General features: G+C 39.1%; 1 protein-coding gene across 5 annotated transcripts in view; it reads right to left on the bottom strand.

The window, feature by feature from the left end:
* The window catches only part of ANO3 (anoctamin 3), a 213,755-nt gene that overhangs the window by 45,332 nt on the left and 140,980 nt on the right, over nucleotides 1-27,443 (bottom strand). For 4 of the 5 annotated variants that reach the window (XM_061479183.1, XM_061479185.1, XM_061479187.1 and 1 more), the window contains exons 5-10: nucleotides 21,949-22,101; nucleotides 20,089-20,189; nucleotides 10,708-10,752; nucleotides 5,305-5,436; nucleotides 3,818-3,924; nucleotides 2,385-2,440 (exon numbers count right to left, since the gene is read on the bottom strand). In XM_061479183.1, the coding sequence (XP_061335167.1) occupies nucleotides 2,385-2,440; nucleotides 3,818-3,924; nucleotides 5,305-5,436; nucleotides 10,708-10,752; nucleotides 20,089-20,189; nucleotides 21,949-22,101 (594 nt within the window). The remainder of the gene's footprint in view (nucleotides 1-2,384; nucleotides 2,441-3,817; nucleotides 3,925-5,304; nucleotides 5,437-10,707; nucleotides 10,753-20,088; nucleotides 20,190-21,948; nucleotides 22,102-27,443) is intronic. The other variant, XM_061479184.1, reaches the window with a different exon arrangement.

Raw genomic sequence — 27,443 nt, 5'->3', positions numbered from 1 at the left:
AGTACATTACTAGGCACTATGGAATATACCTAAAATTTCTTCTTTTTTTGAGTATAATATTAAATGTTTTTAATAAATAGGTCTCTTATTAAGGACATCTCCAAGACATGTCACCTGGAAGTAACAGGCCTGACAGAAGAGACATGGTTACATATGCTTCTGAAATGGCCAGTTTCTCAAAGAATTTATGGCAGAACCATAGTAATAGAAGGCTATAAAGAACTACTCAACTCTTTATACGGCTTCAAGCACAGTGTTTCTGTTTTGCTAATCCATGATTATTTGTATGCTTTCACCTATTTCAATTTGTCTAAATTTTTCATGGGATATATGCAAGGTTTTTTTTCTCTCCTACAGAATTTCAGAAATTTCTATTATGTCAACTCACTTCTCCTTTCCTAGGCATTTTCTATTACTTTATTTAACTCCTGTTTAGCAGTACAGATAAACATGTCTTTCTGTGGCACACATTTTCTAAGACGATGGAAAAACCTGAACTGGCATTATTCTGGAGCTATGTAGGACTCTCAGAAGCATCAAAAGTAAAACCCAGGATTGGTCTGACCCAAAAGGAGTCCTTCCAGGCCAAGCCCAACATTTACAGACTCACCGACAGCCTGAAAGAATAGACTCATGCTCAGCAGTTGAGAGGTAAACACAGGTTTGCTAGAACAACCTAAGCAGGATCTCTTGGATTTGTAATTTTCCTCCAATTCTGAAACAGGACAACCCCTTGAAGTTGAACTTTTTACCCACAAAAGACCTCAGCACTCTGTTACGGTAAAGAAAAGCTATCCTCCAATAACTGCAAGTGAGCCAAATCGTTTATTGGGAGGGAGCAGGGCTACCCAGTGCAGTACTTCAGAGTAAGCAGTCAGACAGACACTAGGAGATCCATGTAATGAAGCCGCTTAAATTTTTATAATTTACTTGAAATTTCAAGCATTCTTCATTGAAAGTACACTATTTACCTGTTGCAATCTGCTAACCCTCTGGTTTAAAAATGAGTTAAAACCAAAGCTAAACATCGCCAGAAGTCCAATTCTACACATTTCTCACTATAGTTAGCAAAGACACGCACCAAATATACCAACACAGAGTGTGACTGCCACAACGTCTAGGAACACCCAGAAAAAGATCATCAACTTATGCTCATAGTCACCTACCTAGAAACAGAACACCAACTGATTTTCACAGACACCTGTATGAATGACTGCAAAGCATAAAGGAATATTTTAAAATCTTTCCCCTTCCCCTGTTCCTTTCAGCACTGTTTATGCCTAACAGAGTTCAAGTCTCAGCATTCCCACTGGGACTGAATTTTCATTCTTATTTCCTTTTGTGATAAAAGAAAAAATAAAAATAAAATTGAAAGTGCTCCAACTACTAGCCCTTAGTACCAGTCAAGCAGAAATTAAAGAGCGGCTTAAAAATACGACTTCATTAACCTTAGCTGAAACTTTGAAACAGTAGCCATACAAAGGAACATAGATGTAAAATGGATATGATAGCACAGTTTTGACAGCCAGAGAAAGCTTCACAGGTTTTTCTGGTATTACAGCCAGCTTTTCCCTGAAGTCAGTAATGCACAGCTGGAGCATTAACAAGGATGTTTAATTATTTATCTAAAATACTTCTCTATATCCCCAGTATTTAATTATTAATGCTATAAAAAAAAATTCTCTCAGCAATTTGTAAAGCACAGGTCAGTTCTTTGAAACACAAGACCAAGCCACAACATTCAGCCTGAGCAAGAGATCACAGAGTAACCCGCAGTTACCATGTTACTGATCGGCATTTAAAATGCCTGAAGATGTGTGGCTTGCTTCTTTCTTTTCAATACACGAAGACTGTGTGAAAACCCTCTGAAATCAAACACAGGTTTTTCATTTACTTCACGGGTTTACAGTCTTCAGTAGACTTTAACCTACTGAAAAAGATACTGCCAAATAGAAGCTATCCGGAACTATTCAGAAAAGACTAAATGGGAAATAATTAACCAGTCTCCCTAGCTGTGATGAAGTGCACAACCCATTAGAAAAACAGAACATTTTGTAGGTGGCAGGCAAAAATAATTCAATACAATTAAATGTAGCAATTTGGAACAACTGATATTCTCATTAAGAACTCCACAAGCAATGTCCAATTCATACAAATAAAAAAGAAGTATAATATTCTATTTCAGCAAGAAAATATTCCAGGAAGTTATTCTAATACATTGTATAAGAGGAACTTTAAAAGCAAATATTAAAATAAGAGCTATGAATAAAAAGAGTTGCAACAGATTATGCAGTGACATTAAACGTTTGCACGACAAAATTAAAGATCTGAAACTGCCAGTGCAAGTTTTAATCTAAATATAGATACAAAATTAACCAAGTTACCTCATGGGGTGGAAATGCTGCTTCATATGTTCCATTATTCAGTAACCTATTAATACCTAAAAAGAAAAAAAAGCATTAGTTTCTATGTCAATTTTTTATAACAATTTCAAGCAAATAAATTTCCAAGTTAGATATTGAGAATGTAACTTAATATTAGATGCTTAGGATGCTGCCAAACATGTCAATAATCAATAATCCCATCAACTGTTTACACAGATCCTCCAAGATTTCTGGCTCTTCCAAATTACAAGAGCTTTCTGATGGCCAGTATCTCCAACTTTTCTCTCGGGGTCGCATGCTTGTGCCGGATCATGTGCGAGAAGGCAGTTATATTCAGGTTGCATTCATCAGAGCATATGATATGGATTTTATGGGTGACATACATAGAGAATGGTATGGGACAGACAACCCTTGAGGCAGCACACCCCCTGCAGGGTTAAAAGCTAACCTGTTATTTTTAAGTAGAAGACAGCTGAAGAACTTTGTATCAGAGCAGTGCTCTGCATCATAGCGGCTACAGCATTCTGGATCAGTTCCTACAGTCTTCCTAAAACCAGATTTATTGTACTATCAAAGAACATTATAAAAAATAAATAATACACAACCATGAATAATGGTAATAAAAAGATCTGGTAACTTGCAAAGCATATCTGTAGCCAAGAGGTTCCCCAGAAATTAGTACTTATGACAGATTTCAGATTTGTCCATTCAAACATACAAATTATGCAAAGCTAATCTCATACTGAAATTTGAGTTCATCAGCTTGAAGGGCGTTATATTTGACCCTTGTTTTCTATGGTTTTCTTGCTACTGCTTTTCTTCAGAAACTCAAGCAACAGCTTTCTATAATTTCTATCACCTTCAAAAATATAAGATTTTAGTATGTCTCTATTTAATTCTTAAATTAAGTCCTGAAAAGAAAATAGCAAATCACATATACATCCCCTGTTCATTGTAAATGAAAATGAACTTCCAAAAAATAATACTGTTAAAGGTTGATATAAATTAATTTAGTCTTCAGATCAGCTGTCTCTGAGCTACACGGAGACCTCAAATAAGTTACGTATAGCTTACATTAACTGTGCTGGACTGGAACTGCTTGTTAGTATCAGAACTAGTACGATCAGACCTTGAAAACATGGAACAGGTTTCTGAGGTATATCTTGTCTTTATTGAGGCTCTTGATTATGTAAAGTTATCAACATCTCTCCAATTTATGATAAAGTATGAGTAATTAGGTGAAAAAATACTGTCAATTTTCACTGAATTGTTCAAGAAAATAACTGATGTGACGTTCCTTCAACTCTGTTACTGAGTGAATAAAAAGATTTTAATGAGTAGCAAAATCAACTGATTTGACTCTATACTTTTTGAGGCAAGTAAAGATGAATTTTTTATAGCTTCAGGTTAGGAAGAAAATACAGCAGTCTCACCCATTTTGGACTTCCCATCTTCATACTTAGTTCTCTGTAGCATGTGATGCACGATTCTACTTCTTGTGGAATTGCTGAAGAAGCTGTCTTTGTTGTTTATTGTAAAACTGTTTAAATAATGAATGGCTTTTAATATTCGAAACAATGCACAGGTATTGAAACATAGCTGCTCAAGTGTTTTCTTCTTACAGTGATTTATTTGATCTCTACCCTCCTTCGTTACTGCATAAGACCACAGAATCACAGACTGGTTTAGGTGGGAAGGGACCGTAAAGTTCCAAAGCCTCTGCCATGATACAAGATTTTACATCCTTAGAGCATCTTCTCAGGTCCATTAAATTTACCATCATCACAGATTATGGCTGGGAAAACAGAACAACTAAAAATAAATTCTAAAATTCTCTACTATCTAGTTAATTTCTGTTCTGGATATAATTAATTTAAACAAAGATCTCCAGAAGCAATGCTGTTCTCAAATTCAAGTTACTTATGAATTGGCAGATGCCTGTGTCATGGTACTACGGGAACTATGATTTAGGAAAAAAACCCAATAAAATACCTCCACGCACTGGACACCTGAGTAGCAGCTCCACACCACTTCCCCTTGAAGAGTCCCAGGTTGGAGCCAAATAAAGCATCCTTTCCCAGATGGCTCTGGATTCTGGATGCCAGAAATCTGACATGCAGGAGCTTTTGCCTGCGTTGTGCCAAACGCGACACTATTACTGTTGATAACATCAGCTGAGCTGGTTTTCTTTGCAGGGAAAAGACAGTTCACTACCACATAGCTTCTTTACTGAGGAGAAAATATTCCCCTTTAGTCTAATTTACACTTCTGCTTTAAATGAACTTTACTCTCAAAAAAGAAGTATCAGAAAATTCTTTAAAAATGAAGACACAGCCAGAATTTTAACATCTAAGGGCCCTGAAAAAAAAATTATGGCACAGTTTATAACTACATCACTATCCACATGCTGATCTGAACACATACAGTTCTTATTTGTTTTATATACATTAATACTTTCAGATACAAAAGCATTTTTAAAAAGCAGATCTGAGAGAAAAAAATCGTTCCTGGTTTTAGCTTGCCTTGAGGTGTTCCCAATTTCAACAGCTGTCTCGGGTTTTGCCTAAGTAAAATATGTAATTAAGCAAAGCAAACTTGAGCAAATATTTGCATTTTGTCATGTAATGGAAAGAGAAACTAAACCAAGAAGGTAGGGTTCATTTGTCAGTCAAATTTCTGTCTATATCTCTGAGTGACTAAAACAGCAAGTAACGTCAAATATCAAGTTACATCAAACAGCAAGTAAGAGAGAGTAGATTTTGGCTTTAAGAGAAAACTCACAGAAAATATCTAATATGATAGTGGGTGTTTGCCAGTGACCATCTGTTAATGGCTGCCTCTACAGCACTTGCTTAGATGAAGTGAGAAAATAAAAAATCCTTGTAGTCTCTGGCACTGCCCTGCCAGTTCTGGCACTTACTGGTGTATGCGTGCACGGCTAAAGGGGGCTGTGTAGCAATCTGTTTCTTCCAGATCAGGTAGGGCCTCCTTATCGAGCTTCATTGGATTTCTGGGCAACCAACTTTTCAGCTCTCTCATGTTCCTCTGCAAACTGAGACAAAAAGAAAGCAGATTTACACACTCTCACCTGCTTGTTATTTTCCATCTCCAACATTTCATTTTAGTGACAAAGAAACTAGAAATTAAATGAAAGCAGGAAATTGCCACTAGTAGAAAATAAGGAGCTAAGGAGCAAATTTAACAGTGGGTTTTATTGGTTTTGTTTGTTTGTTTGTTTGCTTGTTTTGATCTACTTGCATGCTCCACTCAAGCACAACTCATCCTAAAGTTAGTGGGATTATGGTGTGAGATGGGACTGCACTGTTGACTCTGGGCAAAATAATTTTCCACGGTAGTCCCTCAGAACTGCGGATGCTTACAATTTACTCAAGAACATATTTAATTACTTTCTTTAGAGCCACTGGCCAAGGCAAATGTAACTCCTCCCTCCCTTGCCTAGCAACTTGGACACTAAAACTAATAAAATTTTAAAGTACATACGAGACAGTTCAGGATCACATTTTTAAGGTTTTCCAATTTCAGTAAGTCTTCCCCCTGCAAATTTTTCCTCAGGCTGATATTGCCTTACAAAACAGGATACCTGAACATCAAATAAAGGATACATTATACAGACACGGCTATACAGTATTAGGACAAAACTCCTCGGTACAGCTTCCTGCAGTTTTCTAAAAAAAATGACATTATAAACTACAAACAAAATATAATACTTGCATCCCTGATTAGATTATATACTGGTGATATAAAGGGCTTTCTTCTACTGGCACGTTTCTAAATTAGTGTCTCAGGATATACGGGGTAAATCTAGTGAAGTGCAGTTAATTTTCAGCAAATGCTAGAATTTACCTCCTCATCACTTTGATTTTGCACTCCTTGCTTACCTGTATTTTTTTCACATTCAACTGCAATGAAATACGGGTATTTAAGGAGTAGATCTATTAAATTAGTGCTATAAACATATTACAGATCCAGAAAAAGTCTAAAATTTAGAAAAGCATGCCCTAAATAATACTTTATTAGCAGGATTTGGGCCTTACTCAATAATAAGTTTGCATGATACATAAAGCATGTCTATCTCCTATCCACAAAACCTGTAAATTTCAGGATCAGATTTATCTGAGGTGAATTCTTAACTGCCTGTGCTAAGCATAAGCACAGCTACTCATTTCCTAATTAGAGTAGTAAGCGATGACAAAGTAAGTTGCCCTCAGGCAGCAAAGCGACCTCTATGAAAACATACTTCTTATCAACATCAGCAAAAGAAAAACTTTCTACTCCTGCTTGACACAGTATCAGATAGAAAGCTAAACCAAATTTTGCATTTTAAATTCTCAACATTTTCTTCTCACTCTACATTGCCAAGGCATTGGCACACACTCTGTATGTAACTGATACTGCACTTGAGGGACACCACTCTATTTGACACAAAGCATGATGAGCCAAAGAACATAACTATGTTCAGAAAGTCAAAACACAGAATACAGGCAGGTGCATCCCTTAAGTGTTGAGTAAGGTACACTGTGAGTTAATTATTGGTTTCAGTGGAAGTTCTCTCAGTACAAAGTTATATATGGTGTGTATTAGTAAAGTTTGCATTTTATTTTTTCCTCTTTTTTTCTGTTGTACGCTTGCTGATATTTTTCAGAACCAAACCCCAAGCTTTTCTTTAATGAGGAAAATATGCACATACATTAGGAAGAACAGTAAACCAATGCATTTGATTTCAAATTTTTATTATGAAATTGTTCTAAAATTGGTTATGTGTCGTGATATTTTCCTCCCTCCAAAGATCTAAAAAGAATTAGTAGATAATTATTATCTTAAAGAAATTAGCTCTTGTTTAACATTCATGTCTGCTCCTTTTGACATCCAAAGTAATAAAGAACAGTACTGAACTAAATTAAAAATTATGTCCTCATTACATTTGCAACTTCTCTTCTGAAGCAAAAAGATCTTTTATCTAAGATGTGATTGCTTTTTCATTACATCACTTGTAGATGAGGACTCTGAAACTTCGTGCCTTCAGATAGCATAAAATATTTCAAAGTTCATCACCCCACATACCACAATAATCCTCTTTTCTTGGCTCACATTATTTCAAAGTTGAAGTTTCACAAAGCTTTCAATCAAAGCGTTAACAAATTTAAGACAAGTTTTTGCCTAACTCATAGGACTAAGTATTAGCATTTTTACTCAGAGTGGTTTCTAGATCAAAAGTAGCAGATTAAACAGAATATTGACTTCAACTATTCAATGTAGTCTTTTTAATAAGAGTTAAAACCAGAACTGGTCTGGTGAAGTCACAAAGTCAGGACTTCATGCAAGGAGATCAAAAATGTCTGAGTGGCACAGTGCTGTAAAGATGAGCTATTACTTCAGGTATGCTCTTACTGAAACTCCTCCAGCGGGCACTACTGCAGCTTTATGCACCTTGGACTAGGGGATGCTGTTCTGAAACATGTATACATATTATTCTTCGATATAAAATATAACATTTTATGAAGATGCGTGTAATTTCAGCTTTACTTAACTTCCATTCTTGACTGTACAGCTCTCTTTTATATGGTTGGCTGCTCTTTTTTGCAGAACTAGTTAGTCCAAAAATCCTTGCAGACTACATTTACTCTGCAGACTGCAATGCAAAGGAACGCAGTATAGATGAGTTCAGAATTATCTGATCAGACTCATGGAATAGGATACTGGAATTAAGCAACTGCCACTGGTCATGTTAGGTATTTTTGACAGCAATCCCCACCCAGTAGTTTGCTCAGTGTTTGTGCCTCTCCAGACTCATCAACCATATGCCACCAAATGACACAGCCGTGGCATGTTTCCTTGTTTTGTAATAGGAAACATGTTATGGTTGACAGATTCAACAGACGGACACAATCATCACCAATTTGTTCAACGGAATGATATTAACAATTTCTCTTCAGTGTGCAGATTAAAATCCAAAAGGTTTCAAAAAGTCCTTATGCAAAGCAGAATTACTGCAGCTTAGCTGCTCAACAAAAATCAATTTTGGTTCTCTAACCTTAGAAGTACTAATTTATTTCAAAATTTCAGTGGGTGGAGTGAAGCTGCATACTAAAACAACTATCTTTTCGTGTTGTCTTCCTCAATGTCATTCTTTACCAACATGAAATTGGTGTGTCTGATATTGTGAATACAAGATCAGTTCATTCAGTCTTAAATCTGAGAGTTCAGGCAACTTTTGATACTTGCATACCCCACTTCCAACAACTCACACCTTCCTTTGAAAAGATTTGTGAAGGATTTCCAAATATTGCTATTAATGAGTATGATAAAATTATTTCTATAGCACAGACCTTTGAATAGAATTCAAGCTTTACAGGGTGAAATACAATGTTGAGGGTTTTTTTAAGGTACATAAATGAAGAAATCGAGAGATATCACATAGATATCACATATAAGGAAGGTGCTATACCAGTAAGCATTCCATTAACCTTCTCTTCCTTCATGCCCCTAAATCTTCTGTGGAAGTTTTAAAGAGCATTTAAGATCATATAACCACATCAATAAATTCAGGGAAGTGTACATGTTGCAGAAGGGTCTAATATGCTAGTGCTACCTCACACTAAATTATAGAAAATCTGTAGCCTTAAAATTTTACCTTTGATATACAAAGATTTTAATACAGTTATTCGCTGTGGCTCTTGCAAATTCTACAGAAATATTAGTAGTAAGAGATTTAATGAGTTACAGAGAAGAGTTAAGCTGGAAAAGTTGTAAGATGAAAAGAAACAACAGTATTGTAGAATGGTTTGGGATGGAATGATCTTAAAGATCATCTAGTTCAAGATATGTACGTCAGCAATTTTAGCATTAGCTTTCATTTTTAGAAGTAGCTTCTTTATTTTTTTCCACACTATTGCTTTGTGCACTGTATTATAGAAACTGACAGAAAAAGTATTCAGAAAAATATTCACCAAATTCTTACAAAGTAAATCACAAGTAAAAGTATTTGTCTCAAATGAAAAAAGTCAATCTGGCATGAAAACTGTTTATTACTTAGTTCACAGGTACCGTGCAAATTCAGTTGCATGCTTCAGGCATCTGTCCTTCCATAATAAGAAAAATAAATTTATTTAATATCTAGGACTCACCAGATGGATTACAGACAAAATGAGACAATTTTGCAGCAAAGCTTGTTGATTTTGCCCTTGCATTACAAAGCACATCACTTACGTTTTTTATAATGAACACAAAAATGGAGCAAGCATGTGAATGACTGGGAAGAGTAAAAAATGCAGTTGTAAATTTCAGTTACAGATTGTTTTATTTCAATACATTTTATCTGCTTATGCATTTAAAGTTCTGTCACCGTACCGTTCAACAGTGCTTTATGTTTTTATTATATAAAAACATGATCATCTTGCTGATCATGTTGCAAACTGATTATCATGAGACTACTTAAATTTTTCCTAAGAAATAATGAGAGATCTTCATCATCTCAAGTAACAACAGGAGAACAAAATCAACTGTAATGTCAGCTCAAAATCCATTTGAGAAAACCCATGACAAAAACCTTTCAGATTTCCCTCATGTAAAAATTTTCCTATCTTTTCCATAGGCAATTACGATTTACAAGACATCATTATGTCTGGCTAGAGCAATAGGGAGTGATTACAGCTCCCAGTGCCCCCTGTCTTTACTCCCCAGCTCCCTTAGACTCTTTTTTGCATGCTGCTTTTGCATGGCCCCTTGTAGCCATTCCTGTCTGACAAAAAGCAGCAACAGCAGTAGTCATGGGTGAGGTCTGCATGTTTGTGTCTCAGAGTTAAACAGCTTTCCCCGCAGTTATTCTGACAGCTATCAAATCTAAACTCAACACAGCCTCTTGTGTGGTGTTGATTTAGTCCGTATCACCAGGATGCACATGAAGTGTTAACCTGCAAAGTTACGTTTGCATGTCTAAGGAAATAGCTGAATACCAGAATCTGAGACATACACTCAAATGGATCTTTCATGCCAAAGAAATATCTCTCGGTACAGCAGACAGAAATGCAGAGAGAGCTCCAGCATTAAACCTTTCCTGCCAGGATAAGGCCATTTTTTTTTTTGCATAAACATTTTTGCATTTCTAAAATGAGACCTGGCAAAGCTTTGAAGTACTGCATCTTGTTACACATGAATATTGTAACACTATGAGCTAACATATTTTGAGTTTTCAAGAAAATAATCTAATTTTCCAAGTTTCCTTGATAAATTTACAACTGCGAATGGATTTTCTTTAGCAGGGTGACTATCTGGTAACATTAGAAGCTACACATCACCCACCAACCTGCCCATCGTTTTGCTCCTCCAGTCAGTGTAATAACATTTTTTCCTGAAAGAACAGCAAAAATCAGCTGAGAATAATCAAGTAGGAGGCAATTGCAAAGGACATATATATTATAAAAGAACACTGGACATTTTAAAACATGCATTTTCATAGGCAGAAAAACAGACAACACTTAAAAAAATGCAACTGGAAAAGTTATTAAAATGCTGTAATTTCACATATTTTCAAGTTTGAAATTTGAGTCAAAATTAAAATTTATATTTGTAGTTAATAACAATAATAGCTTGTAGTTTAACAGCAGTAATAGCTAATCAACAATTCCTTCATCAGACAAGGTTCAGTGGTGTCATGCTATGTATTCATTTCATGTGGTCTTTCTTAGCCTTTACTTCAGAAAACTCATTTTAGGAGAATCACCAGGGCTCCCATACTTCTAAATGCTTTATGCACTTTATGCATTAAATACTGTAAGCACTTAACATCATGAGATGCTCTCTTCATTCTCTGAAGTGCTCTACCATCGCCTTCCCTTGATATTTTGCATCCAACTGAAGAATACACAGCCCTAAAAATGTAAGAGTACTAACTGCAACAAACAACTTTCATGTTAACAATCCTTTTCTTTCCACCCTTCAGTGCTCATAGACACTTAGAGGAAGACAACAGAAATCCCCTCTAAAGTCTTATGAGAACAGCTACTTTGAAACCATACAAAGAAGTATTTTCTGCAACGTTAATATTTTGCATATCTATTTTAAGGCTTTCGGCTTTTCTTTTTGGCCTACACCTATCACTTCATGGCACATTTAAACCACACAAAGGCATTGATTTTGCAGACTCCTTGGGTTATCCATATATTTCCCATGATTCTCATCTGGGGGCAGTGAAGCTCAGCATCAGGGACTGTGCTCCTCACTCAGTTCATCTTCTACTTAAAATTTGCCTCAATGCTTTCTACTTCTGCAAGGTTTCCTTTTTAGGAGGAATCAAAACAAATTTATTTGGCTACATGATTATAAAAGTTTAACATTATTTCAATTGATATTTTATCCCTCCCTCCATTCTAACACATAAAAACAGCAGTTTCACTCTGAATACTTCTCCATCACTTCTTAGCCTAGAACTACACATAATTAACAATATCTGCAACTGCCCATCTGGGCAGTATTTGAATCATTCAATTTGAATCATTTCACATTACTTACATTAAAGTAACAATGAACTGAATACATTAAAAAGCGTAAGATGGAAATGTGGCTTGAAAAATAAGCGGCCATTGGAAAACTATGTATCTACCAATGTGCACAGTGCTGGCAGCCTGGCACTTGATACTACTAGGCAGAATGGTAAAACAAAGCAATGAAGAATCATGACAGGATTCTCAGACACTACATTTTTTAACAAAACCTCATTCTCTTTAATTGGCCTTAGCTGTTTTGCACAGATGGAAGTCCAGCTAAGCTACAGATACGACTTATTTATTCTTTACACACAACAATAATATGCCACAAGATAACTATAGACACAGATTTGAGTTCTTGAGCTCCAGAAATAGATGTTTTATTTCTACTGACAGATTATATCCAATCTAAACTTCCCCTGTTTCAGTTTTAAGTAAAGTAAACAGGAGAAGTTTAGATTGGATATAAGGAGGGAATTCTTTTCTGTTAGGGTGGTGAGGCACTGGAATAGGTTGACCAGGGAGGTTGTGAATGCTCCATCCCTGGCAGTGTTCAACAGAAGGTTGGATGAGGCCTTGATATGATTTAGTGTGAGGTGTCCCTGCCCATGGCAGGGGGGTTGGAACTTCATGATCTTAAGGTCCTTTCCAGACCTAACTATTCTATGAATCTATGATTCTATAAATTGTTTTTAAAAAAGTACAATTCAGTCATGACCTAACCTTGTTGCTAACATAAGACCTGTCTGAAACCATATACAACACAACACAACAATACAGTGATTAGCACAGACAAGTCTTTTACAATGTGAGCAAGATTTCCTTTTGCAACTGAAACACCAAGATTCCATCTGTGTTATATACATGATGTATACTTTGCATCTGCCAACACATTTTCAGTATGATGCCATACTAAAACAGTTCTGGGATATTGGATGGTCCCTTATGTCAGCAAAAAGCATTTTTTATTTTTCAGCAATGAAGAGAAATACTTCTTACCCTGTGTAATAATTGTATTAGTTTTGTTTAGATTCCTGAATTGAGCAAAATGAACCTAAAAAGTACATGGTTAATTCTTATGGCATTAGTCATATATGGTACCAAAATATATTTTTAGTGACCATACCCAAAAGCTAAAATTTTGCAACACTCTGCAGGAGAGCAAGGGTATATTGTATTGAAGTAACGCAGGGAAGGTTTGCTCTTTGGCAGCCAGAAACCACTGTTAGATCAGATGAAGGCTAAGAGAAATAATCTTAGAATCACAGAGTATCTCCAGTTGGAAAGGACTCATAAGGACCATTGAGTCGAACTCCCTGCTCCTCACAGGGAGGGAACCACTCTAGTTCATTGTAATTGCGCAAGAACTGTATGATTTGAGCTTCCTCTATGCATTGAATGAAGAAAATAGTTACTTCAGGAAAACAATATATGCCACTCAGTTGAGAAAGGTTTGATTTAAACAAGCAGGCTCAAGACTTAAAACTAAAGTGCTTTGACAGAACATGTCATTGAATTACAAAGTGTGCGGTCACAGGATGTTGTTACAGAAGCTTAAATCGCTATTTCTGCATTCATGAAAAGCCACCAGTGACTAATTTAATAGAGATGAAGACATGAATTCTGCCTCAGAAAGGCTGTAAACCACAGCCTTCTGGAAAGAGAGAATGCACCATGATACAATTCAGTCAGCTGATCGGAGCTAGCCCAGCTAGAGCCACAGCCGGCACGCTTCAGCGACCGCGAGGGTCAACGGAGATGAGGAAAATCAGAGGGGATAGCACAGAGACACCGCGACTCCCGACATCTCCCGACCCCCGAAGCCCCAGCAGCCCTTGCGAGAGAGCGGCTGACGTGGCGGGGGGCGTTCCCACGGTGACGGTGACCACCCCCCTGCCCCTTGCCTGGAAAGAGCCTCTGAGAGGGCAGCGCCGTGTCACTGCCCGCCAGGCGCAGGGAGGAACAAGCCGGGCGTGCTGCTGACCCTGTTGCTGGTGTCCCAGACTGCGGACCAATATGGTCGCCTCCAGAAAGAGAGCTTGCAGTAAGGTGACTGCAGCAACTCAGACAGAGACCCCGTCCCAAACCGTGGCTGTTCAGGTCTCTGGATGCAGGGAGTGCCAGAGCCTGCTGCTGCCGGGGGAGGGAGGACAGCGTTCCACCTGCGTGAGGTGTGAGCAGGTAGAAGATCTGCTTAGCCTGGTGGCAAGACTTAAGGAGGAGGTTGAGACGCTGAGGACCATCAGGGAGTGCGAAAGGGAGATCGATTGGTGGAGTAACTCCCTGGCGTGCCAGTCAGAACGGTTCCAGGGAGATACCCCCCGAAAGGGGAAGGACCCCCTGCCTTCTCACACAGAGGGGGATGGCCCGAGACAGCCCCTGCCCTGTAGCTGTTGCACAGAGGTAGGGGACCAAAAAGACTACGAGGGTTGGAAGCGAGTTCCAGTTCGACGTCGTGGGAAACCCTCCCCCCTTCCTTCCCTGCTTCCCCAGGTGTCCCTCCCTAATAGGTTTGTGGCCCTGGATCTTGAAGGAGAGGTAGGTGAGAATGTGGGGCAAGGCCAGCCCACAAGGCCACACAGGAAAAGGCGGTCGACTTTGCACCTCAAGACTGCCTCTGATAAGAAAGAAGGGTCATCGTAGTAGGCGATTCCCTTCTGAGAGGAACAGAGGGCCCGATATGCAGAGTTGACCCTCATCATAGGGAAGTGTGTAGTCTGCCTGGAGCCCCATCAGGGATATCACCAGGGCGCTCCCCAGCCTGGTGCACCCGACAGACTGCTACCCGCTGCTGGTCTTCCAGACAGGTGAGGGGGAAGCTGCTTCCCGCAGTCTGAGGGGGATGAAGAGAGACTACAGGGCCTTGGGGCGGATGGTGAAAGAGTCTGGGGCTCAAGTGATCTTCTCCTCACTCCTTCCATCTTCCACTGATGATGTGGGAAGGAATGGGAAGATTCAGTTCGTAAACGATTGGCTTTGAGACTGGTACTGCAGGCAGGGCTTTGGATTCTTTGATAACGGCTGGTTTTATAGGGCACCAGTCTGGACAATGACAAGTGGGAAAGGTTTATCTCACAGAGGCAAAAGGATGCTGGGGCACGAATTAGCAGGGCTCATTTGGAGAGCTTTAAACTAGATTCGAAGGGGGATGGGGTTGTAGCTGGGCTTGCCCCAGTGGGGCAGCACTCCAGAACTGATGAAGACTGGGAGGCCTCCTATAATCCTAGGGTGAAATCGGTGTGCTCAGCTCGCTCCCTGGAATGTCTGTATACCAATGCGCGCAGCATGGGAAATAAGCAGGAGGAGTTGGAAACCTGTGTTAAGTCAGGAGACTATGATCTGGTGGCAATTACAGAGACGTGGTGGGACAGCTCACATGACTGGAATATAGTCATGGAGGGCTATGTCCTTTTCAGGAAAGACAGGCCAGCCAGGCGGGGTGGTGGGGTTGCTCTTTATGTATGGGAGCAACTACAATGCACAGAGTTCTGTCCAGGGACAGATGACGAGCGAGTTGAGAGTCTGTGGGTGAGAATTAAGGGGCAGGCTGGCAGGGGGGTACTGTTGTGGGTGTCTGTTACAGGCCACCAGATCAGGGTGAGGAAGTTGACGAGGCCTTCTACAGGCAGCTGAGAGCGGCCTCACAGTCACAGGCCGTGGTCATCGTGGGGGATTTTAACTTCCCTGATGTTTGCTGGAAGGACCACTCAGCAACCCAGCCACAGTCCAGAAGGTTCCTTCAGTGTATGGATGATAACTTCCTCCTGCAAATGGTGGATGAGCCAACCAGGAGAGGAGCGCTGCTGGATCTCATCCTCACTAACAAGGAGGGTCTGGTCGAAGCAGTAAGGGTTGGTTGCAGCGACCACGAGATGGTGGAATTCAGGATCTTGTGTGGTAGGACCAGCAGAATAGCAAGTAGAATTGCAACCCTGGGCTTTAGCAGGGCAAACTTTGGCCTTTTCAAGCAATTGCTAGGGGAAATCCCATAGGCAAGGCTGTTTGAAGGTAAAGGGGCCCAAGATAGTTGGTTGGCATTCAAAGATTGCTTTTTCCGAGCTCAAGATTGGAGCATCCTGACACATAGGAAGTCAAGGAAGAGGGCCAGGAGACCTGCGTGGCTAAATAGGGAATTGCTGGGTATGCTCAAGTGGAAGAGGAGAGTTTACAGGTCATGGAAGGAGGGGCTGGCCACCTGGGAGGAATATAAGGCTGCTGCTAGAGGATGTAGGAAGGCAGCTAGGATGACTAAGGCCTCCTTAGAATTAAACCTGGCGAGAAGGGTCAAGGACAGCAAAAAGAGCTTTTTCAAATACATGGCAGATAAAACTAACACCAGAGGCAATGTAGGCCCACTGATGAACGGGATGGGTGCCCTGGTGACAGAAGATACAGAGATGGCAGAGTTACTGAATGCCTTCTTTGTCTCTGTCTACTCTGCTGCAGGCAGTCCTGAAGAGCCCTGTACCCCTGAGACCTCAGATGAAGTCAGGTCAACGGAGCGGTTTGCCTTAGTCGATGAGGAATGGGTTAGAGACCAGTTGAGCAATCTGGACATCCATAAATCCATGGGTCCAGATGGGATGCACCCGCGGGTGCTGAGGGAACTGGCGGAAGTCATTGCTAGACCACTCTCCATCATCTTTACCAAGTCTTGGGAAACGGGAGAGGTGCCCGAGGACTGGAGGAAAGCAAATGTCACTCCAGTCTTCAAAAAGGGCAAGAAGGAGGACCCGGGTAACTATAGACCGGTCAGGCTCACCTCCATCCCTGGGAAAGTGATGGAACACCTTATCCTTGGTGCCATCTTAAGGCATATCAAGGATAAGAGAGTTATGAGGGGCAGTCAACATGGCTTCACCAGGGGGAAATCATGTTTGACCAATCTCTTAGCCTTTTATGAGGAAATAACACGGTGGATGGATGATGGCAGAGCGGTGGATGTGGTCCACCTTGACTTCAGCAAAGCGTTTGATGCAGTCTCCCACAGCATCCTCACAGCTAAATTGAGGAAGTGTGGACTGGATGATCAGGTAGTGAGGTGGACTGCGAACTGGCTGAAGGAGAGAAGCCAGAGAGTTGTAGTCTATGGGGCTGAGTCTAGTTGGAGGCCTGTAACTAGTGGAGTGCCTCAAGGGTCAGTACTGGGACCGGTATTATTTACTATATTCATCAACGATTTAGATGAGGGAATTGAGTGTACTATCAGCAAGTTTGCTGATGAGGCTAAGCTGGGAGGAGTGGCTGACATGCAAGAAGGCTGTGCTGCCATCCAGCGAGACCTGGATAGGCTGGAGAGTTGGGCAGGGAATAACTTGATGAAATATAACAAGGGAAAGTGTAGAGTCCTGCATCTGGGCAGGAACAACCCCAGGTTCCAGTATAGGTTGGGGAACGACCTGTTAGAGAGCAGTGTAGAGGAGAGGGACCTGGGGGTCCTAGTGGACGACAGGATGACCATGAGCCAACACTGTGCCTTTGTGGCTAAGAAGGCCAATGGCATCCTGGGGTGTATTAGAAGGGGGGTGGTTAGTAGGTCAAGAGAGGTCCTGCTTCCCCTCTACTCTGCCCTGGTGAGACCGCATCTGGAATATTGTGTCCAGTTCTGGGCCCCTCAGTTCAAGAAGGACAGGGAGCTGCTGGAGAGAGTCCAGCGCAGGGCAACTAAGATGATTAAGGGAGTGGAGCATCTCCCTTATGAGGAAAGACTGAGGGAGCTGGGTCTCTATAGTTTAGAGAAGAGGAGACTGAGGCGTGACCTTATTAGTGTATATAGATATATAAAGGGGGAGTGTCACGAGGATGGAGGCAGGCTCTACTCAGTGGCAAACAATGATAGGACAAGGGGTAATGGGTACAAACTGGAACACAAGAGGTTCCACTTAAACTTGAGAAGAAACTTCTCAGTGAGGGTGACAGAGCACTGGAACAGGCTGCCCAGGGAGGTTGTGGAGTCTCCTTCCCTGGAGACGTTCAAAACTCGTCTGGACACATTCCTGTGTAACATTATCTAGGTGTTCCTGACCTGGCAGGGGGATTGGACTAGATGATCTTTTGAGGTCCCTTCCAATCTCTAGCATACTGTGTGATACAGTGCCCTATATTTGCTCGGCTTCTGTATTGGACACTTCAGACAGGCTGCTGGCAGAGCAAGACCAACCTTAGCTATTCTGCTACATCTACTCTGTGGTCACAATAAAAATGTATTTACGTTTATTTTTTAAAAAGTATGGAAATTCAATGAATAGACTGTTTGAAATATTCACACCAGTTTTAGATTGCATTTTCATTAAAATTCCTATTAAAATCTTTGAAAGGACAAAATAAATGATGATCAGTTTACTATTTCTCACAGTTCTATTATGGTGGTAGATGTGGAGAGTGGGCTTTTTTTCTTAACAAATTACTGTGTTTCATTCTACAGCAAAACTGCCAACAAGGTGAAACAGGAGAATTTATCATTTTATCTACTTTTGGTGTAATGAACTAAGTGGGATTAAAAGAAGCTTAAGCAACAGCCCAGAAACAAAGAAACAGGGATCAGACACTTGGGGAAAAAAAGCCCAGAGAATGTATTTATATCTCAGTTAATAACAATAAACAAACATAACTTCAAATACCTTCCAAATGAAGCAGCACTTCAAATCTTAGCCTTTCTTTTCCTGAAGAGCACTAGAAAGATGAAGAATTCAAACCAAACCATTGCTAAATCCTAACTTAATTTTGTGACTTCATGTATCAGAAGGATGAAGGAAGTATTTTTTAATTGGAGTTTAGATTGTTTATGTATGTGTACACAGAGGCAAATACTTCTATATTTAAAATGTTGACAAGTATTCAAACTAGAAAAGCTCAAATGCACAAGGAAGATGACTTAAGAAAACACCTTTTTTATGGAAAGGACTTTGAAGGCTTAATGGGATTAGTGGAAACTCAGTATGGAACTGGGTATTTGAAGCAAGTTTTGAGCGAAAGATGCTTCATGATGACTCCAGTTTAGGAGCAATATAAGAGAGTCATACTGTGATAGCTGACATGAAGGATAAAGCACCTGTCAATTCAAATAAGAAAGGAGTGCTCTAAGGGTATTTTCTGTTGAATCACACAGCTTCAGCATCTAGTTACCACTTTTAACTCCTGAGGAGATTTACAGCACACTACATGCTCTTCTCTCTCTGGAAGAACATTATTAATAAATTGAAAAGGCATGTTTTCTCCTTTAAAAATTTCTGTATTGTTGCAAAAAATATTAACTGTGTCCTAAATAGAAACACTGGAAATGAAAGGTTTAGGTTGGAAAGGACCTTAAAGACCAGCTAGTTCCAACCTCCTGCTACGGGCAGGGATGCCTTCCACTAGACCAGGTTGCTCCAAGCCCTGTCTCACCTGGCCTTGAACACTGCCAGGGATGGGGCAGCTACAGCTTCTCTAGGGAACCTGTGCCAGGGCCTTACCACCCTCACAGGGAAGAATTTCTCCCTAATTTCAAATATAAATTTCCCCTCTGTCAGTTTAAAGCCATTACCCCTTATCCTGCCACTACACGTCCTTGTAAAAAGTCCCTCTTCAGATTTCTTGTAGGCTCCCTTTAGGTATTGGAAGGCTGCTATAAGCTCTCTCTAGAGCCTTCTCTTCTCCAGGCTGAACAAGCACAGCTCTCTCAGCCCGTCTACAAATCATTAAAAAAATATTTATTGTAAAAATATATGATAGAAGGAAGTCAATTCATTTCATTATTCTGCCACAGGAAAGCTACAGAACCGAGAAATAAATCTAATTTTATTCAAAGTATGCAAATATATGTTATATTGGAGACACATGAGACACCAGCTATTTCTGTCATTTCACTTGCTTTTAGGTAAGACTTACGAAATACCCTAAAATCACTGAGAATACCTGAGCTCAGATGGAGGATATCTGGATGTCTCCAAAGCCTTAAAATAATATGTGAACTACTAACAGTATTTTCTAAAGACATATGGTCAGTCTGATTTGGCAGGTAAGTCTGAAAACAAGTACAGGTAAATGTGAAAAGAACAGCGCTTATGATTTGTTTCTCCTCTCCCCTACCACCACACTAAATTACATGTAAGTGTGCCTGCCACGACGCAACAAAGACTACATTTTAGCCTTAAGGTAAGTAATGAACTTTTAGTATTAAGCACTAAATTACAAGTTTCTGAAATGAGTTTCCACAGTACCTGAAAGGCATCCTGATATTCATTCTTTCCGCATATTTGCACAATGTCTCCCACGGACAGTGAATTTTAACAAACATGATATCACTGTTTGTAACAGCTGGCTGTAAAGAGTGGTAGCAAACAAATACATGTTAGCAATTCAAACCTCTATGGCACTCACCTTTCCAAAAGCATTCCTCAGGGTCAAATTCTGCATTTAGGCCTTCAAGTGACTATGCAAATCTGAAAACACTGTAAGAGCTCTCAGCTAGACAAAGGAAAATTATTAACTTCTTTGTTTCCTTTCCAAACCCCGTAATAGGAGTAAGCTAGTAACTCTCTAGGCGTATCTTTGGTCCCAGACACAGCAGAAGTTGAGAAAGGCTGAATGAAGCATTTTTGGACGTGCAATAAATGAATTTACTTTAAATCCCCTCAAAATCATCTTAGACGAGCAGCTTGAAGACTATTCTATGTGTCTCCCATGTAAGGAGAAGAGTGCTCAGCTGCTGGAGATGTACGAAGAGCTGGGAGAAGACCACAGATCCTGCTCTGCCAAATGGCAGCTCCAGGGAACAGTTAAATAATTACAGTATCTGCTATGAAATTATAAATGTTATCTCTGCATGAATTACTAGTTTTTGGTAAAATCTCAAGGAATACTCTGCACAAATGTTTTTCATTGCTAATTTATCTGTACATAAAACAAGTTTCAGCATTTCAGATTATCTTTTCTTACAAACAGTTCCACACCCTTCTCCCAAGACATATTTGCTTGAGTTTTTATAAGCAAATATTTTTGTCCAGCTGAGTTCGATTATATCCTCCCAAAAACTTAAGGGATGCAAGGTTTGGTAAGTAAAGGTAAAGCAGAATTTAGTTAAAGGATTAATAAAATCTTTATTGCTCACAATTCTAACTACACAGTTCCAGAAAGTCATACCACAGTTCAATAATATTACTTCTAGGGTTTTATTTTTCTTAAATGATGTGGATAAATAGATACTACTGGAAGACAATTTAAACCACCTGATATCTAGAATTATGATCTTAAACTTCTTGTTTTCTGAAGTGTCAATTGACACCAGTTGAGATTGGGATTTTTATTGAAATTTGAACAAAACCAGGTATTATTACAACTAGACTGTAACAATCTTTAAAAGCCTCAAAACCAAATTTGAATCCACTCTCAGGTTAGATTTTTATGACTATTTAACATGCTGCATTGTCAGCTACAGCTTGCAAGGACTACAAACTGGTTAAAACCTTTAACACAGAACATGTAAGGTGATTCCATTGAGTTGAAATGTATAAATCAGGATAAAAGACAGAGGCACTATAGGAGCTTACTTCAGGACAAACTAAACATGTACCTGTTTGGTAAGTAATTGATGAAACAGCAAAAATTCAAGGCTGTTTTCCTGGATCTGTTTTCCTTCATTTTTATATTAATACTGTCATTATTAGGGATGGATTAACTTGACACTGACAGTCTTAACCCCTTGAAAACCAGAGACATTTAGTCCTTCATGCATTGTGCTTGAAGACATAGAGGTTATATATTAAAACAATAACATGAATTACTGAAGCTTCTTTTGTTCTGCAAGCATAAGGAGCTGGAAATTTTCACTCTACTACACTACACACGTATGGAGAGTACATGTGTGTGTGTACAAGCATGCATCCCCAAAACATGTTAAACATGTTGAAGTAGTAATAGTTAGTAGTTAGTAGTAATAGTAGTAATTTAGTAGTATCAAACAAATGGTAGGAACAGCCTGATTGGAAAGGCTTTTAAGAATTTCAAGAATCTTTTCTAAATTCAGTTAAGTATGACAATACTATAAAAGGGTTTTATGCCACATAAGCTACAAGACTTACCTCTCGTTCTAACATCAACCCTTCTGCTCTCAAATTCTTTTCAAATGTGCTTCTTTTTTCTACCTGTGGACTTGACTTCTTGTACACCAAGATGTAATCAATGCGCTTTTTTCCATCTTTGAAGAAGAGCCCTGATGATGCCATGGCATCAGCCTGGAGAAAAGAGAACAGAAAAACCCCACCAAATATGGCACCTGTGAAAATGAAAAGCCCCATCACAAACTGCACGTAACACAGCATTTCCTAAAGCATAGAAAAGTCCATGTATCTGCAGGATGAATATGTAAAGAAGTAACAAGCACAGGCAGTTAATATGCATCTTTTGCTCAGGATTTCAAAATACTTAGAATGAAATAAAATAGCTCCACAGGACCCATATTCTACCCATGTCTTTCAGCTGAACAAAACCCTTAAAATTATTATATAATACATATCCTTAAAGCCTTAAAATTATTATATAATACATATCGATATACATAGATATGAACTTCCATTAATCCTTACTTCCCAGCAGCAATTGCTGGGAAAAAAATAAAGGCAGGGAAATGAAACCAAATTTCCTGCTTTGTACCTGGCCAAATTTTACAGAACAACCATGCTTGTATTTTCTCCAAAAGAGAAATAAATCTAAAAAACTTAAAAAGATACGCTACTGATTGGAATGTTTTCCTGCATATTCTAGCTGAAGTACTTTTCAATGCCATGTTAGCAATATTTAGATTTTATCCCATTCCTTCCCACCATTCTTGCAAACAAACCGGATTCTCTGACCTTGATATGGAAAACCCTGCTTTATATGCTGCTGCTGCAAGCTATTTTTGCATTCTGTCTTTTGCATGATTCAGAACAGGCAGTGACTGTATCAACTGGTGTCAGACTGTGAGGATTTGAAAACTGAAAAGGTAAACTGAGAAACTGTCGTCATCTTCTGGAGAGTGCAGCACTCATTTTAACACAAACTGTCCAGAACAAGTACATTAGTTTGAAGTAAGATATATTACACCTCTATATACGGGACCAGAAATCTATGAGTACTGCATCTTTTAGCTAATATGATGCTAGCCTTTGAAATTAATGCTATTTGGATTGTTGTTTTGTCCCTGGCAGTGTTCATAGGCTGGATGGAACTCTGAGCAACCTGGTCTAGGGGAAGGTGGTCCTGCCGGCGGCAGGGGGTTGGAACTAAATGAACTTTAAGGTCCCTTCCAACCCAAAACACCCTGTGATTCTATGATTCTATTAGATAAGAAATTTATAATACTCAGAGTTATATCCTATAGTTACACTCTCTATTGATAAATAAAACAAAGTGTTAGCGCATGGTATCAGCAGTGTAAATACTGGATACCGGTTCACTTGTTTCTATGTGAAAAGTTTTTCTTACTCCCACATACCTCACTGCCACCTTTCTACATATTTAGTGCTTCTGAGAACAACTCAGTCTGCAACAACTAGTTTTCTAACAAGATTCTTCCTCTTTCTCTGCTTTCTTAACTTCTAAAGCAAAAGCAAAGGAAAAGTCATTCTCAGCTACTGCTGCATCACAGCTGGGAACATTATTTAAACAGATTAAGCTTCAATTTAGAATCATAAAATTGTTTAGGTTGAAAAAGACCTTTAGGTTCATTGAATCCAACCATTAACCTAACACAGCCAAGCCCAACAGGAAACCATGTCCCTAAGTGCCACACCTACATGTCTTAAAAGCCTCCAGTGATAGTGATTTCACCACTTCCCTGGGCAGCCTGTCCCAATGCTTGACAACCCTTTCAGTGATTTTTCCTAGTATCCAATCTAAACCTCTCCTGGTTGAACTTGAGGCCGTTACCTCTTGCCCTATCACTTGTTACTTGGGAGAAGTGACCAACACCCACCTCACTACAACCTCCTTTCATGTAGTTGTAAAGAGTGATAAGGTCCCCTCCCAAGCCTTCCCTTCTCCAGACTAAGCCCCCTCAGTTCCCTTAGCCGATCTTCATCACACTTGTGCTCCAGACCCCAGCTCCACTGCCCTTCTCTGGACCTGCTCCAGCACCTCAATGTCTCTCTTGTAGTGAGAGGCCCCAAACTGAACACAGGATTCAAGATCACGGCCTCTCCAGTACTCAGCACAGGGGTGCGGACAATCACTGCCCTGGTCCTGCTTTCCACAGTAGTGCTGATACAGGCCAGGATGCTGTTGGCCTTCTTGGCCACCCATGCATGCTGCTGGCTCACATTCAGCCAGCTGTTGACCAGTGCTCCCAGGTCCTTTTCCGCCGGTCAGTTTTACAGCCATTTAAGTACAGTTAAGCTTACTTTCTCTTCAGCAGCTGGTGATGTAATCAATTGCCTGCTTTTCCAGACAACACTTTTCAAAATTAACCATAAAAGCCTTCTGTTATGTGCTCCAAGATACACTCCTGCTTGTGTATGTTATTAACAAGCCTGTGAATACAAAATGGTGCTAGAAGTCTCAACTTTGTCAGGGCAGGGAACACAAGATGTCCAATGTAACCAAGAGAAACAATATGGAAACTGGAAAAAAAAATAGTAGAAATGGATAGACATAGGAAGAATGATCTTCCAATCATAAATTATTTTGGAAGTTTGTTGAGAATAGGAAATACCCTTTAGTTTGGCTTTTGACATCAGATTTTCCATTTTTATTCCCATAAGAAATTTAAGTATAAAAGGAAAAAATAATTTATCAATATACTGATAAAACAATTTTTGAAGACTAGAATACCGCATACTCTATTATGTTTTTATGCATTCTTCTGCTTTGATTTATCCCAAGATATTCAGATAAATAGTATCTGAAGTCCAAATTAAGGTAGTCAAGATGGTTAAGCAAGATTATTAGTGCACTGAATACAGGGTTTGTCACCCCTTCTAAGAATTCTAGATGTAGACAGTAATAAAAACATAAAATTTTATTAATTTTAAATGCCACAAACGTAATTATCTAAAGATACAAGATGCAGAGATTTGAAGGTGAGGTAGTGGACTCAAGTTTTGAATATGAAAATTTTTAAATACCCAAACATTTTTCAGGTTTAAGACACAAGCAACAAATCTTCAACAATGAAGAACTCCTGCAAAAATACTTCACAAAAGCAGACCAGAGCTGCTTTTGTGCTCCATGAGGCAGGTAAAATGAGACAGAAAAGCCTGGACAAATTTCTCCCAAAAGGAGAGATGTGAAACTTCTGTTACACAATTTCTGCTCATGCAAGTTCTGCACAGACGTTGTGTAAATTAGATCTACCTTTCTGTAATAAACTTCTGCCTTTCTCTGGATTATTACTTCTGGCCTTTCTTTCATCATTTCTAAATGATTTTCTTCAGTCTTGGAAAAACATGTTTTCTTTCTCAGATTAACAACAGTCTGCAAATACGCCCTCAGATTCATCTGCCCCAAACAGAATTCTTTGAGAGCAATGTTCAATAAATAATGAGCTGCACTGATGGTAGACAGAAGAGTTTCATCTGTTCATCACAGAGCACTTTCAGAGTACTACCACCACCAGCTAAGAAGTGTGATAGTGAAGCCAATCACCACAACTGTGCAGGGAACCTGAACTTTATCGATTTCAGGACTGATTTGCTTCAACACTATTGGCACCACTAGTTTCACTTTAGTGCAATTCTCAAGCAATGCTGTCCACCTATATTAACAGGAATATCAGGAAAAGAATTTATCTAGTAATTTAGGTGTTTTTTTTTTCAATTGATGTGAAGGAGCTCCATAATGTGTACAGAGAACAGGGAGCAGTAATTTCAATTAAATGTGAGTCAAGGTATATTGGCTATCATCTACACCTACGAAAGGGAATCAGTCTCTTAGTACAAAGGGCATCCAGGCAAAGCACATTCAATATTTATGTGCTCTTTTGGATCAATAAATCTCCAATTCATTCTTTCATTTTTTTCTCAACACAGTGGACGAGAAAAGCATCAGAAGAAATATTTTGTGCAAAGCTGTTACTCTCCCCTATTCTCTTTTAAGATTTCCTATTTCACCTGAAACAAGGCCTGATCAACGTCTGCTTTTTTTCTCTAATCTTCTTTATCCTCTCTATCTTCTTAGTTTTCCAGATTTTCTGAACAGCATCCACCTGATCAGCTTATCGTTTACACACATATGAGAACTTAAGTTCAAATTGAAACATTCCTTTTAGAGTACTGCTGTATAATTCAGGTTGCAAACTCAACATTTTAATTTCACCTTGTTCTTCCCAAGTCTTTAAATATTATCTAATTGTGTACTGAGGCTGTGAAGCTATTCTTCACTCAACAGTAATTTCATTCATAAAGCAGAATAGTAACACACTGGTTTGTATCAGAGTAGAAGACAACTTGAGGCTTCATTACTACAGATCTGCTGCAGTTCCTTAGTTTTATTATTTGGCAACATTTTGGGGTGATTCATAGCTTGTGATTATTATAACAACATGACACACTGCTTTGAAGTCTGATATGGTGTAAAATTCAAAATACTGACATAATTAATGAACTGAATTTTAATAGTTTACACAAAACAAGTTAATCAATTTAACCTAGAAAAAGGTTTTGCTCAAGGCAAAAAAGTGAAATGAAAATATAACGTAAATATTTAGCAAAGTTTTAAAATAAGAAAGAGTTTACATTTCTATTCATATGTGGTACAAGAAGATTTTCCTTGAATTGAGCCAACATCAAGGGATTTTTTTCAAGAAACTATTTTTCAGATTCTAATTAATAAGCAATGAGCTATTTACAAAGTGGGAACAGCTGTTTTACAGGCTCTTTCTCTCCCCAATTAATTTAAATAGCACAATTCACAGAAATTGTAACTATTTAAACTCTACTGACTTCAGTCTACTAATTAAACTTTTACCAATTTTTCACTCCATACATAGAAACAAATATTCTAGAAGAGTGAGTTGGAACCATTCCCAAAGTAATAAGCAAGTTTTAGATTCATGTAAGAGTAAATGACATAGTATGCACTGTAACACAATATACCAGAACTCCTTTCCTCCATCCTCTGGTTCATGTAGGGATGGGAAATTCTTCCTCTCTATCCCTTTCCCAAGCTCAGCTACTGTGTTTTGCAGCTTTATCTGCCATATGCAACTGCATTTCCATAAACACTTGTATTGGGTTTTTGTGTGGCAACGTTTTGGTAGCACGGGGACTACAGGGATGGCTTCTGATGCTAGAAGATGCTAGAAGCTTCCCCTGTCTTTGATGAAGCCAATGCCAGATGGCTCCAAGATGGACCTGCATCTGGTCAAGACTGAGCCCATCAGTGATGGTGGTAGCACCTCTGGAATAACAGATTTAAGAAGGGGAAAAAGTTGCTGCGTGACAGCAATTGCAGTTAGAGACAGGAGTTTGAAGTCAAGGACTATTGTTCACTTAATAAAAAGATGTAAGGAAGTTTTACATTAATATAAGCACATAGAAAACATCAACTCACAACCATAATCAACAATGGAAGTATTCACTTACGTAAGTGCCAACTGATA

This window comes from Pezoporus flaviventris, unplaced genomic scaffold (genome assembly GCF_033815535.1).
Source record: "Pezoporus flaviventris isolate CSIRO_AGI_PZ_B2104156 unplaced genomic scaffold, CSIRO_AGI_Pfla_v1 ptg000143l, whole genome shotgun sequence".
In the NCBI taxonomy this organism is placed as follows: Eukaryota; Metazoa; Chordata; class Aves; order Psittaciformes; family Psittacidae; genus Pezoporus; species Pezoporus flaviventris.
Note: the sequence above shows the minus strand (reverse complement) of the source record. Positions and strands in the feature narration are given on the sequence as shown.